The 15,662-nt window shown below is 32.6% G+C and overlaps 2 protein-coding genes across 2 annotated transcripts in view; both read right to left on the minus strand.

Annotated features, from left to right (window-relative positions):
• LOC124532771 (serine/threonine-protein phosphatase alpha-2 isoform) overlaps nt 1–5,589 on the minus strand; it is a 41,728-nt gene extending 36,139 nt beyond the window's left edge. The window contains exons 1-3 of the mRNA XM_047107837.1: nt 5,344–5,589; nt 5,054–5,185; nt 3,358–3,574 (exon numbers count right to left, since the gene is read on the minus strand). Coding sequence (XP_046963793.1) covers nt 3,358–3,574; nt 5,054–5,185; nt 5,344–5,404 — 410 coding nt within the window. The 5' untranslated portion in view covers nt 5,405–5,589. The remainder of the gene's footprint in view (nt 1–3,357; nt 3,575–5,053; nt 5,186–5,343) is intronic.
• Nucleotides 5,590–5,907: 318 nt separating this feature from the next.
• On the minus strand, nt 5,908–13,987 carry LOC124533046. Its single transcript, XM_047108216.1, has 12 exons — nt 13,922–13,987; nt 13,220–13,345; nt 12,329–12,523; nt 11,508–11,647; nt 10,921–11,095; nt 10,296–10,475; nt 9,686–9,836; nt 9,135–9,306; nt 8,148–8,289; nt 6,942–7,072; nt 6,110–6,244; nt 5,908–6,006 (listed from the first exon to the last, which is right to left on the minus strand). Exons 1-12 carry the CDS (start codon nt 13,985–13,987, stop codon nt 5,970–5,972), a joined length of 1,650 nt encoding a protein of 549 aa, XP_046964172.1. The 3' UTR covers nt 5,908–5,969.
• Nucleotides 13,988–15,662: the final 1,675 nt, after the last annotated feature.

Genomic DNA, 15,662 nt, shown 5'->3' on the forward strand with positions numbered 1-15,662 from the left:
CGAATGCGATAAAGTGACTCTTTCTTAGTAGAATTAGCGTCCAGGTATCTGCGTAGTTTCACCTTCGTTGAACATTCGCGTTATGTTTGCCTATGCCCTTTTTAATGAATTAAGTAACTAATCGTTTCTGAACTTCACACAAAACAAAATATTAATTTAAAATCAATGTCAATGTACTCGTAATATTGATATATCTGCCTTATACGATATAAAAATAAAAATGGACCAAATATTGCACCTTGTCTGAGCCCCCATACATCAATTTATACCTAAGATCTTTAATACTAGAACTATAGGGGCAGAATTACAGAATAATTTAAATTTGTGAATATTTCTTCTTAGATTTATCTTGTATTTCGTAGCAGAGAGTTGGTACAATCATTAAAATTGATAATAATTTTTAAGTGTCTGGATCTTACCCTCAATCGACAACCATCACAAAAAAAAATTGGTTATTTACAAGTACGTATTTGATATAATAAATTTTCACCAAACCCCTTTTATTAATTTGGAAGATGTTATCTATTAAAACATTAATTATCTGTTATAACACAAAGTAAATAATGCTTAAATAAGTTCACAATGCAAGAGTTTGTACGTTGTAATATTAAGGAGATTATACATTATTTCATTCAAAGATATTGTGAGTTATGAATGTAAAAATATTTTTGATAAAAATGATCAATCTAGACGACGTCTCTATCTATGCATATTAAAATGACAGAAATTATGAGTTTAACACTGACTCTACATGGACAATAAATATCTAATGGATTCGAGGGAATATTACCATGATTTGGTATGATCGTCTAGACAATTTCTGTTAATCTAGATTTTGAATCATGTTAATGTGTATATAATAATATTATAAATTATTAAAGTTTATTTTGTTTGTATGTAGGGGATAATCTGCGGAATATATTAAAAATTCTGAAAAAAAAAACATTTGTACTAAGCTATGTCATTCTTCGCTATAGATTATACTTTTATCTTGTATATAAGCCAAGCTCTCAACATTTTTTCCAAAACATGTAACAAAAATAATTGTTTGCTGCAAAAAGGTAATCAATTAGTTGGCTGTAAAAATAAAATGATGACATCCTTTATTAAGTGCGAAGCCGCTACTTCATAATTCAATAAACGTATTAGGAATTGTGCAACTGTATGTTAGATTATACGATAGATGGAGATAATAAAAAGTGCAAAATCATATCAGACACAGTGAACGATTACGCGATATGCAAATAAAGGAAAAAAATTGTCGATTATGATATTAATGTTCTGCTTAAACCATTGAACATATTCATTACGACATTAAATAAACTTTTTTTAAAGGCATTCGTAAAATAAGAGATTTTAATTTGGCTACTGAGAAAACTTATCTTAATAATATGTTATGATGATCACGATAAGAGGAAATAAAAAGTAACAATTAGTAAACTAATAAAAGTAACACGCAAAACGAACTTGAAACACGATCGACCTTCGATTATATGATTCAGTGCAATGACTAATGCGTAATTTGTTGGCGAACGTATGTGGGGGTCACATAGGGCGCAATATTTGGCCCTTTTATTTCATATCACATGTAACAGATACATCGTTAATATTTGTCGCAATTATATTATCAGATATTTATATTCTCTATTTGCAATATGTAGGCAGACTGGCACATGAGTCACCTAATGGTAAGTGGTCAGCATCATCCATAATAATTGGAACTATATGTACATTTCCTAATCGTCAACTGTGCATATTCCATAACACAAGTGCTTTAGCTACTTTCATTGGGATCAGAGTTATGTGATGTTGTCCAAAATTTATTTATTTTCTTATTAACTTATTATACTGGCTTCAAAACGGAAAGCAATAAGTAAGTATAATATGTGATAAGTGTGGTACCACCTAAAGGTGCTTGTACAATGATCTCTATATATACAAATAAGACCATAATCTTAATAAATAATAATTGACTGTAGTATTTTATGTCAGCATTCGAATAATATATAGTTTAATTACCTTAAATAACGTTAAACATAGTAATAGTACGCATAAGTTCAGTTATTAATTACAGGGCAGCGATGCGTCACCGCTGACTGAATCATCTCCCATGACAGTAATAACAGTATATTTTCCCTCAATAATAAATATCATTTTGATATTAAAACATTCATGCATACATTGTGTAAAAGTTTCAATGCTTTAATTAATCTAGTATTATCATTTTATTTACTTTTATTAAATAAATATATTAGTTTAATGATAAAAGGGCGTGGGCTAAGCAGGATATATTAATTTTAATAATTGTATTTAACTAACATGACTTTGTGTTTTTTAAATGTTAAAAAAGAGTAACTACTGAGCTTCTTGCCTGTTCTTCTCGGTATAATCTACTTTCCGAACCGGTGGTAGCTTCACTTAATTGTAAAATTACGATTTAAAAAGGTTTTGTAAAAGCCTACTTGAATAAAGTTTATTTTGATTTGATTTGTATTAAATGTATATATCATATAACACGGAAATTAAAAGGAGTACTCAATGTCAAGGAGTAAAATATTCAATATATTTTTTTATATTAGATTATATGAATGTAATATTAAAATTATTTACTCTTTACAAATAACGCGTAATGTGTAAGTGTACTTTATATTTAACATACCCAATGTACGAAAACTTATTTACTAATTATCACCAAATTTTGCGAGTCATATGATTAACAAATATATATGTGTAGATAAGATTATACACATAGCTGTTTTGATTTCTATGCAATCATTGTGAAATAACTATTTTATCATCTAATAGATTGGTTGATATTATCTGACTAATATATGTTAAAATCATAGGTTGATTGATTTAGGACATATGAATAATAAGCATATGTTTTACTTATGTCTTTTAGGAACTATTTATTTGAGTAATGAGAGAGATCAATTCAAAATAAAAAAAATAGTAGTATCTAAATTATTATTTATAATTAATTTTTGTAGGATCATTTAAAATCGGCACATAATCTCCTCACATTAGGTGGTCACCACATTCTACACATGGCTATGCATTACCAACCTTGGAAAGTAAGGTATTGTGTCCTTTGTGCCTATAGTTATACTAACTCAACGATAAAAAAAAAATACACAATCACAAAAAATCCTTAGAGTTGGATGTGTAAAGAACAAATATAGCTCAGAAAATTTATAGGTTTAAATAACTGTGCTTGAATGATATGAATCACTTCGCTAATGGCTCATACCATATTTAGACTAGATTTTCTAAAAACAAAACGAGAAAGATACAAAACCACGTCATGTCATTAAAAATAAAATATTATATGTTCACCTTACATAAGAAAAAACTTACCCATAAATTCTATTAATGCTAGCGCATTCATGGTTCCCTCTTAATAAGAAGAAGTTCTCTGGATATTTAATCTTGTAAGCGAGTAGCAGACATATCGTTTCTAATGACTGTTTACCGCGGTCCACGTAGTCGCCGAGAAACAAATAATTTGACTCTGGTGGGAAACCGCCGTATTCAAACAGCCTTAACAGGTCATAGTATTGACCGTGGATGTCACCTGTTGACAGATAACACAATAAGCACATATCCATCTTCTTCTATACATAAAATTATTAATATGTATCTCAATAATGTTGTAAATAAGCGTTATTATATATAATTCAATTCAAAAAAATCTTACAAGGAAGATTAAAATAGATTTTAAGTTTGGAATAACCAAAAATAAAATCCGTGTTTATTAAATAAAATCCGTGTTTACTCGACATATTCATTCTTAGTCATTATGTGTTATAATATACCATACAAATCTGTCCTGTTAGGTAGCCTACATTTTGTTAGTAATTTATAATATACAACACTAATGTTATAAAGCCGTTGTTTCAATCTACAACAAATATCCCTCATATTTGTTTTAGTTTGTGTAATTAATAATATATTATGCATGTTGTTTTTAAAACAAATTTGAGAACAGAACACTACATCTAGTTTCTTTCTAAGTTATTTATTAAGTAAATGTTTGAAAAACTTAATCTACATATTTATTTTTAGTATCATACTAATTTGAAGTCATATACAAGGTTGAAAAACGATAAATGCACATTCTGACTGTGTCGTATGAGAATAATAAATATATTCACTAATTGCGATCACATGATTCTGGTTTTAATAAATATTTGGATTAACCTCACAGATATCTATAGTTGTCAAGGTTGGACTAGTATGTTTTAAAAAAAAAATAGTTATATCAACATAGTACTCAACATACTTAAGCAGAAAGAAAAGAGAAATTAACTAATGACGTTTTCATATGTTTAATCTCTATGTTATCTGTTGAATATAGGAGCAATGAACTTTATACTTGCAAAATTATTTTATACGAAAAATAATAATGTACTTTTTGTATAACATAGAAGGTAAACAAATGAGTCAGAGTTCAGACAAACATAACATATATATTTAAAATTTTTCTTTTCTTCATGAATATTTATGTATCAATAAAAATTTAGCATATAAAAGTCATATAATGAAAGTTAGGTATGATGGTGATAGATATGCATATCAGATACTATGAATTATCATTTTCCTTCTGTATTGTTTTAATATGCATGTTCTATTGTAAACATATATTATGTATAATAAAAATGGTAGTCGGGTAATGTTTGAAAACTATAACATATACAACATTTGCGTATTCATTAGAAAATGATATCAACAAAAATAACGTTATTCGAAAATGTAAATAATTAACTTGATGATTTCACTTGTTATTTTATACAATTATTTGTGTTAATATTATTTTGTTGCAATTAAGATTTCTTTGTTTGAGTGTTGATGAAAAAAATTGTACTACAAAAACATACTGAGCATCTATTATAACGCGTAATGCGTTCGTGATATTTTTTTTGTGGGTAGATAATTTTTTTTCTAAGAACAGGCTGGGCTCAACGTACTAAAATGAATTTGAAAGTAAAGTGATCTTAGAAAGTTAGAAAGCGAATTATTTAAATGTTGTGTTTTAAATATAACGTCAACTTACCACATATTTTTAATGGTGCTTCTAACTCAAGTAATATCGGTTGTGACAAGAATATTTCTCGTGATTTCAAGCATAGCCCTTTAATCTCAATTTCCGATAACTGTACATTCATGCCAGGCTTCTCGCCTCGCACTGAAAACAACAAAATATAAACATTTCACCAACACTTATGAAACTCACAATAAACTCACTGATTTTACAAAACACAAAAAAAATAATTAACTTTAACATCACAAGAACGACTTATGAACACTTTGCTGTTTATTTTACTGAACCTATTTGGCTTTTACCTTTTAATAATTTTTTTATTACGTTATCGATGTTTAACTCATCTGTGTCTCTGTCTGCCATTGGATATAATGTTTGTGCACGAAATATGACTAAATAGAATAAGAAATAGAAAAAGGATTGGTAAGATTTTTGCCGATTGCGAAAGGTTCACCCTATTTCAACTCTCGGCTTAAATGAAATTCAATGGCGGAGAGTCCAAGACATCACTCACACAACCAAACGTATAACACATCATCAGTGTTCCCTGTACAAAAAATATAATTTTAATGTTGTAAGGTGTTTGCATTTCAATGCAAAAAATAGATATTTTGAAAAATAAATAAATTAACAAAATTTTTTTAAGTATATATCAAATAACCACGATAATATTTTAAAAATACCTAAAGCGGCATTCAATACTTTAAAATACGGCATTCAAATTTAGGTTAAAATAAAAATAGCAATAAATTTATGCTACCAAGAAAATATAATGTAGTAATTGTTGTGTATAGTTATGAATATTTAATTGCGTGGTAAATAAAATAAATTAATACATGTTTAAGTAATAATAAAAAATGTCGTTTTATAAATATCATATATTTAGCTTTATTAAAATGTCATAAATAAATCAATAACGACAATTTTTCTAATCTTTTTTCGGTCCTCTGTACGGATGACGTTTACTGAAACAAGTAATTTTATTTTAAAAATTAAATAAATCAAATAATTAACGATGCATACTCGAATTATTTGTTCACATTCAAAAGTTTAAAGGAAAAATCTTACGCGGGTATTGTCAGAGTATAAATTCCAAACTTAGTGTTGACATCTTCCAAATGGAATATACTTTGCACATATTCTTTATCTGCTGGAATTGCCGGTGTTTCAAACACTAAATTCATTATATAGTCTTCAACACAACTGAAAATAAAAATATGAATAGTTTATGAAGATTTAATATTTATTAAATGCCGGTATAATATTTGTTAATGCTCACGTCACATAAGTTTAATTTGGTTACATGAAAGAAGTATGTGTGACCAGTGGCGTAGCTATCGTAGGGCCAGGAGGTGCAGTGCACCAGGGCCCCGGAGTTCAGGGGGCCCTCTAAACTAAACCTTAAGCTTCTGAAGCTAGGAAATCACGACACAAGACTTCTTATTTGGTATCTATAACTTTAAAGGGTAATTATTAGTTAAAGAGGGATGAGAAAGTGGGGGAGAGGGCCCGATTAATTGTATATGCACCGGGGCCCTCCTCACCTAGCTACGTCACTGTGTGTGACTACAGCATAATATATTGTTAATTGATTTTGGTCAGTATGCTATCAATATATTTTGATGTCATATCGTTTAAAAAAATGCCATTTGGTTAGTACAGCAGAATATAGCTAACACAGCTCAAACTGAGAGTGTCGTAGTAGAGTCGACTAATTAAAGTAATTTTGTTGTGCACATTCCATATAACATGTATGCTTGACAGTTAGCCAACCTCATTAAAAAAAAAACGTTCCTATCGAGGTTGGCATATGTATGTGTAGTTTTGGCATGATATGAAAGATATGATGAATAAAATTATTTTAAGTGTTATGAAATAACTAGTTAAAAGTGTAACTTACTAAGCGCACGGTTGATAAGGAACGAGCTTTTCAATTCTGTTAGGACGAAGAGTTTCAACGTAAGGATCAGCAACAAGTTTAGTGGTTTCGGGTGTTGGACCTTTTCGAGTTTTGGGAGTAGGCGCTGGAGGCTAAAATATTTGATTAGTTTATGTTAATATACAATATTAGGTCTTTAGTCTAGTGGATAGATTATAAAGATGACCGAGGTCATATCATTTTATGAATTTAAGTGAGTTTAAAGCGAATCTGTGGATCTCTTTACAGTTTGAGTTTGATTAAATTATAGTAAAAAGCATAATCGGAATATGAGTAGCTTTATAAACATTTCAGGGTTATGAGATATAGAGGTAAGGAGAAATAACTTGGTTTATAAAAAGTGTCCGGTCAAAATTTATATAGTTTAAGGGAAGAAGATAATACTCGTAGAGTAAAAGAAAGAGTAAAAGAAGAAAGTAAAAGTTTTGCTTTTTTCAACCGACTTCAAATAGGAGGAGGTTAACAATTCGTCTGTATTTTTTTTGGGTCTTGTATTTGGACCGAGAAGGCAGACAAATGATTTCGCCAATACCATGTGCGATGGTAAACAGTGGCGGTGCAAGATCGAATCTTAATGTGGGCAAGATACAGTTTGCGAGGCCCTTGTTTTTTTTTATTTTTAAATGTAAATTCGACGTTAAAAGTGCAATTGTTTATGTTGTACTTTTTCAACTTTGCACCGCGAGGCCATAAACGTTAATTTCAAGTAATACCCTCAAGCTACAGCAGCGTCATAATGGCAAGCTATGGGACCTTTTTTCGAACATTTCGGTTGACTTTTACGTATTAAGGCCCATATGATAAACTTCATCTTACCTCTACACTGGATAGTCGCGACATCATAACTGCATGAAATTTTGTCAATTATCTCAGTTTGTACGGTCGTATTTCATTTAAGTATATCGATTAAATACTCGATTTTGACAACGCCATAATAATTTTTAGCATTTATATAATGTTTTACGAAAGCAACAGCTTAAATGTAATTTTACGATCAAGTTCTGTATTCTGTCAGTTATAGGCATATTGTAATAAAAAAAAAATCATATCAGGCCATTGACAATAAATAAAAATACAAAAGAGTTGCAATATATATAAACTAAGTGATATGGAAAACGACTTATAATGGATCCATTAGAGAACATATCTTCAGAAAGTTATTATTACCTTCACAGCGCCATAGACAACTTCAATAAGGACTTTGACATCTGCTTCTAAAATTCTTAGAAATTTACGCACATTCCATTTCGTTACTTCCTTATGATTGCCCAATAAACCTAAGAGCGGCGTTACGTCACATCTCGCCAATCTAACAAAAGTGTTAAATATTTACCAATTATTCATTAGGAATGCTGCTAGAATGCCAAAATGCTCCTTCCCATATGACTTACAAGATTAAAAAGTTCCATTGAAAGACACTGTATCTCCTAATGAAAGTTTCGCTTGTATATTGGGTAAGTAGTTGTTTTGAGTTAGGCCTTACAAAAAATCCTAATTTTTTATGTAAGTACAGGTCAAATGACGTCGGTAACAGTACCGTTCGAAACGCACTGCGCCATCGAGGGTTTTTTGGTTTGTATTGATTTATGATATTTTGCTGGGCGCTAAACGATCGTATGTGCTAAACATTTGCGCAATATATTGGACAGTAAACTATGATTATTTTTTAAAGAAAGATATCTGCTATGAGATTCTTCGATGAATAATTCTTAAACGTTTTTTTTTTAAATTATTCTTATCATATTCCTTTGTTACTAAAGGACTGAATTGACACGATAGTTTCATCTTTGATTGACTCAATGACTCAATACTTTTAATTAAAGGTAATTTTTACCCTCACGAAATGGCCAGATGCCCCAGTGGAAAGCGTGCATCTTAACTGATGATTGCAGGTTGAAACCCAGGCAAGCACCACTGAATATTCATGTGCTTAATTTGTGTTTATAATTCATCTCGTTCTCGGCGGTCAAGGAAAATATCGCGATGAAACCTGCAGGTGTCAAATTTCATAGAAATTCTACCACATGTGTATTCCACCGCATTGGACCAACTTGGTGAAACATGTTCCAAACCTTCTCTTCAACGGGAGAGGAGGCCTTTAGCCCAGCAGTGGGAAATTTACAGGCTGTTGTTGTTGTTTGTTTTTATTCTCACCGTACAAGGTCATCGATCCCTTTTAATACTTTCTGAATTGTCGCATCGGCGGTGTTGTTCAAATCGTTGACATGTTGCGTCTTCTGTTTCTCCTTTTCTAGTTCCGCCATCAGCGCCGCTAACTTTTTATCTTCGTTCTCTTCGCGAGATTCGTTCATATCCCGTTGATCCACTTTAACGTACAAATCGAAATATACTTTACTCAAGCAGACTTTTTACAGAACTATAAGTAAAGCTCTACGGTTGCGAATGTAAACTCGATAGAGACCATCGACCATAGACCATCTAGAGAATCATTGTTTACTTTTTTCAATACAATTACATATGTGACTTACAAAATTTAAATTTTAAATACAGACAATTATTGGACTCGTTTTCATTTCGAGGAGAAGGCTTGGGCAAAAGTGCACGTGTTAGTACAAAACATATCACACGTACTCTTACCTACGATGCAGCATTAACAGGGAAGATCCTTTAACCAGTACTTGGATATTTTAGGATTGTTACTTATTCAATAAAATAGTTTAATGCTTTAAACATCAGTCACTTACTTATTCTCTGCCTTAATATTTCAAGATCCCGTCTCATCATGATAGACTCTTGTAGTACTTCGCATAGAAGCACAAAAATTGAGAAGTTTTGAATTTCAGACGCATTAAAGTGATTTATGATAGTCGTCACTCTATCGGAACCAGCGTAGTTCTACAAAATAAAAAATAGGTATCCCAATCGATGGAAACAGTTCAATGATTATGAAGTCCTGCATCTATTTAATCTACACATATAATAAAATTTGAGTGTCTGTTTGTAATATTAAAATAGCTCTTTTTACTCAATGCATATGTATTTACACGGAACTTATACCAAAATAACATTTTTTACAATTTTTGTCGGGCTAATCTCTGGAACGGCAAGAACGATTTTGATTGGACTTTTACTGGCAGATAACTGATATAATAAGGAGTAACTTAGGCTACAATAATTTTATTTTGTTAAATTCAAACGCGTACAAGGTGGTGGGCACTGCTAGTTTATAATAAAATTAAATTATGCAAATAACGTTTACTGATAAATGACTACCGGCTATACTACTGTGAAAAACTTCTATAACCAACTGTTCTAGGTCACACACAGCAGAGTCTTCGTTTGACTTCAACTTACAAATATTTCTTCTAATAGGGCATCGTGTCTTGCGATTTCTTGTTCGCAGCGTTGTACCTCTTCTTGTCGTTTAATTTCTTCTTTTTCATCAGCTTCACAAATTCTTCTCGAACCCTTAACTCTGAGAAACTCTTCTAATTTCGCTAAATGATTCAATTCTCCTTCAAACGATTGCATTTCCTAAAATAAGACTGATTCATGTAAATTATTCTTATTTCTGAAAGTTAAAAGGCACTTTATCCCATTCTCCTCAAATTATAACACATATATATATATCGTAAAGAGGTAAGCCAAAAAATTGTTCCTCGGGTTTAGAAGCAGTTTATCAAAAGAATAAAAGAGTAATATATATACTGAGGATATCAAAATTTTAATACTATTACTATGATGATGAAATAAGACACATGCAGGTTTCCTGACGATGTTTTCCTTCACCGCTGAGCACGAGATTAATTATTTCATCGAAATCCTGCCACGTGTGCATTCCACCAACCCGCATTGGAACAGCGTGGTTGAATATGTTCCAAAACCCTCACCTTAATGGAAGAGGAGGCCTTATCTCAGCAGTGGGAAAATTTACAGGTTGTTACTTTACTTTACTATGATGATAATGAAAACATCAGACCGATATATCTCTATTAAGCTGGAACAGCCCTTTCCATTTCAAAGCCTCCAACATCCTGCAGCACTCGTCCCTGTCTCCAAAAGCATTTGCGGCTATCTCAAAGATATCCATAAGATATTCTTTGCCCTTGACCAATTTGCCTATGGTGCGATTCCATTGGATATTAAAATCGTTCCTGTAACAATTTTGATGTAAGTGCTCTCATTAACTTTGGATGCATTAAATACTAGTAGTCGCCTGCGGCTTCGTTCGCGTTTTAAGGTGTTGGTGTTGGTGTTTAAGACTATGTCCTTTCTTGGAGTTCGAGTTTGCTTCATAACAAATTGCAACAAATACAGACAGAGTTACTTTCACATTTTCAATAATAATATAGATTTGTATATTTTGATCGATATTGATATTTGATGTGGTAACTTAGTAATTATCATTCTTAATAATGAAGCTAAAAGATTTTCTAAAAACGAATTGTATTTTGCCCCTAAATTAAAAAAGTCTTATTTAAAGGATAATATACGTGAAAAAATCAATTGTTGCACCATCCAACAGCACCGAAAACTGATATATGAAGTCGTGTTCGGTAATCAAACCTCTCTACAAGAAGCCTGTGAATCTCCTCACGAACGCTCTTATTATTAGTATTAACGACACAAAAACGTTTTGTCGCAAGATCCAGACGATTCTCCATGCGACGTAGACGATTGTTCGCATTTTCAATCATTGCCAGTTCCTGAAAAATTTAGCGACTGAATGTTGTATATATACAGATCCGTATTACGTATCCCTAAGATCCCTGCAATAAACTATTCTATATTTGTTAGTTTCCAGTTCCACAACAAACAATTGGTATGTAAGTTATTTCTAACTTTAGATAGCATTAAAATTGTAACCCATTACTCTGATTGACAATTTTTACTCAATAACTTCGAAAAACTCCATACGCTATAAGTCATAATAAGGATATATCGAAAAATCTCATGCTTTGATTACATTGCAGTGACATCCCTACAATTGAATCAACTTTTGGATAAATAGTCATCGTTAAGAAGAACAGTTGCAGGTTATTCTAGCACACCACATGACATTAATGTCATAAGATCCTTCCACTGTATCCATATATCCTAGCGATATTTTCCTTCCTCATTAAGTACGAAATGACTTTTATTATAGACACAAAAAATAATGAGTGAGAATTGAATTTTTTTTAATCCAATCAGGGTGCTGATTGTTGCTAACCCAACCTTAGCTACCTACCTGTAGTTCACCGACCCATCCCGCTTGATTTTAAACCTAACCCTAATATTCATTTCATTCAAAAGTGACTATAGAATAAAAAGTGCCTTCTTGTCTTTTTAGGTCTAAATATTACTCGGAACATGTATCATCAATTAGCAGATATTGGGTTGCATACATCAGCCTCAGTGGGTACTTTCTTGAGCAGTTCCACGAGCTGTTTTTGCGCTAAATAATTCAAGCAATCTAATTCCGCCTGCTGCGCTCTTTCGTCTCTCAGTTCATTCTCCAAGTGTTCGTAGTCGACGATGGATTTCCGAGTGCCAGACTTGTTCAAGTTGTCACGTAGAGCATGCTGACCTTTTTTTGCAAGCTGGTAGAATAACGAAAAAAATTATTACATTTAGATATGTATAGATTACAATATTCGGGAGGTATATTTCCAATACGAAAAAACACTTGACTTAATTTTTTAGTCTTACAATTTTTTATATATTGATTTTATCTCCATCCATCGCAAATGCTTATGTATTTGAGAGGAAAGGACGAGTTCGAGATCGTTGAAACGATTTATAAGAATGGTCATAATAGATTTATTGTGACTTGCTAATAGCTGGCGCTGCAGCATATCAGTGAACAGAATTACCTACGCGGCGTACTTTAAAACGTTTCAATGTCTCGTATCATAAGAACGGCTGTGATATTATAAGAACGGTTCTAAATCATTACTCGTAACGATAAAATATCTCATGTACATTGAACAATTAAGATTCGCTAAATATAGTAAAGGCACCTAAATAGTTATGTTTTTAATAGCAGTCTTTGTGGAATTACCCTCTATAATACCTGCTGGTCCATTTACCCGTTTTCTTAGTTAATAAATTCTATATAACCACCCAAATGATCATAACATTTTTCCTCCGACAAGTGATACAGGGAACACCGACACCCTATTCACAATCGGGCGGAAAGCAGTTGTAAAAAATTTCTTCATTATTTGGTAACTTTATTTTCTAGTCCATTAGAAGTACCCGTATGAATATCGATACGAATACAAAATAAAACAAACATTGATACAAAGCAGAGTCTCTCTCAATTCGGAAGCGAGGATGGATAACTGTTTTTCCTGGGGCGCCAGCTGTGGTATACCGCCTGCTCGCTTCTCCACGCTACACATGGGCGCCAGTTTTTGGAACTGAAATTGTAAATACCATGTTGAAAATATTATGATTAATTAGCTCTTGTAATTCTTTATCCTGTAAACGTAGTGATCGATTTGTGATAAACTTTTTTATAATTTGATAAATATGTGTATCATTTTTGACGACCTCCGTGGTCGAGTGGTAAGTACACCGGTTTTCATGGGTACGCCACTCCGAGGTCCCGGGTTCGATTCCCGGCCGAGTCGATGTAGATTATCATTATAGTTTTCTACGTTGTCTTGGGTCTGGGTGTCTGTGGTACCGTCGTTACTTCTGATTTTCCATAACACAAGTGCTTTAGCTACTTACATTGGGATCAGAGTAATGTATGTGATGTTATCTCATATTTATTTATTTTGACACCCCCTTGCCACTTGAGCGTTCTTTTCGATCCCTTGTCGCCGCTGAATACATTCGGTACATACAAATACATAGCTCATGCCACGGAATATATCAGGAGTTTTAGACTTTATGGCATACATTTTTTAATATGCAATCTTATTATATTAAAATAGAATTTACGTCAACTGAAAACAGCGGACGAAAAAATATAATTGATGTGGTTTTACCGTTCTTTGGACATTGCTGAGTTCAGCTTCAGGGTCTATAGTCTTTTGTTCTACTTGAGTCGGCATTTTTATAATAAATATGTAAAATATTTATGAAAAAACAGTCACTTTAGCAAAACTCGAAAAGAATTAATATTTTGACAGAATATTTATTACTCTTTCGTATTTCTTAATATGACAGATCGGTAGCACCTTTTTAGTATTGCACACTCTTGTCCATATACGCGCATGTAGGTATTTAAAAAAAAGTTGCACTGGAAAATGGGTAATCCTTAATTTTTATGGTATTGTTGTGTTATTATAATTGGGATTAAAGATTTATGTTTCGATTTAATTTCTATAAAGTATTTTTTTGTAGAATTGCCGCCCCTTTTTTCAGCTGGAAAAACGCTTTACGCGCTTCCCCCACGTGATTGAAATTCCCCACGTGGATGGGGGGGGGGGATGTTTCCTGGATGCCGAGTGCGCCTAGGTCCACCAGGTTTACCCACTAAATAAATAAAATTTTAACAAAAAGAAAAACCGACTTCAAACAAAACAGTATTTTAAAACAAATTAAAATGCACTAAAAAGTAATAAAAATAATTACATATTTAACACATTTTTGAGAGTCCTCCTCGGTAAAATGAAATGAAAAATATTAGACTACTTAAAAGTCGATTTACGATTATATAACGTAGTTATAGTTATTGTTATATTTGGAGCCGGTGTCTAAAACTGTCCTATATGTTTAAAACTACGCAACGGATTTTGATGCGGTTTTTTTTAATAGATAGTGTAATTCAAGGGGAAGGTTTGTGTATATAATAAATGAACAATATAGTAAAGAAACACCAACAATTTTAGAAGTTTGCAATGTGATGTCGTAAATAAACAAATTCTTTAGTATATTTAGTATCAGTATTGCACCCGTGAGAAGTCGGAGTGGGTCGCTAGTTGATTATAATATTCGATTATGACAATTACATGAACATAACCACGTTCCGGAAGGTAATTCAAATATCCAAGTAACCCGTAAATAAAAGATTCGACCGAGTATTGCTAACGTGCTCCTCAGAATTGTTCCGTTCCCTTAATTTGTCATGGATCCTGTGCTCAGAACCTTACCAAACTTTCACCAAACTACCCTTAAAGTATATCCTTTGTAATAAAAAAAGAATCATCAAAATTGGTTTACGTGATTTTGAGTTATTCACCTATTTGTCGCGCATATACATAATGCAAATTTAAGACTTATGTCGTTTTCATACGGATACAATCATCGGAAAAAAATTTAAAAAAAATGGGATCCCACGGGAAGCACTACCATTCAAACAAAAAAAAAATTATCAAAATCGGTCCTCCCAGTAAAAAGTTATGAGGTAACAAACATAAAAAAAAAAAAAATACGGACGAATTGATAACCTCCTCCTTTTTGAAGTCGGTTGAAAACCAGCGGTACCGTCACCGTCTCTCGGCGATCGATCGCTTACGCACGCTATCGTGACGCCCTGACGATCGGCCCGCCTATGCGGGCCTTCAACACCGGGGGATTCGCGGGGTACTGAGACACCTCTGGTCCCTGCGGCGCCTATTGAGGCGGGGGGAGAAGGTGCTCGTAGCGCCTTTTCCTCCTCCCCGGTCGTCTAGGGCGGAGCGGGTCTCCAGCGGCATTCTCTTCCCTCTCCCGCTCCGCGGCTTCCTTCTGAGACATCACGTTTTCGAAGATGAAGCGCATCTCCAACCAACACGTCTCGCTGCC

This window comes from Vanessa cardui, chromosome 10 (assembly GCF_905220365.1).
Source record: "Vanessa cardui chromosome 10, ilVanCard2.1, whole genome shotgun sequence".
Classification (NCBI taxonomy): Eukaryota; Metazoa; Arthropoda; class Insecta; order Lepidoptera; family Nymphalidae; genus Vanessa; species Vanessa cardui.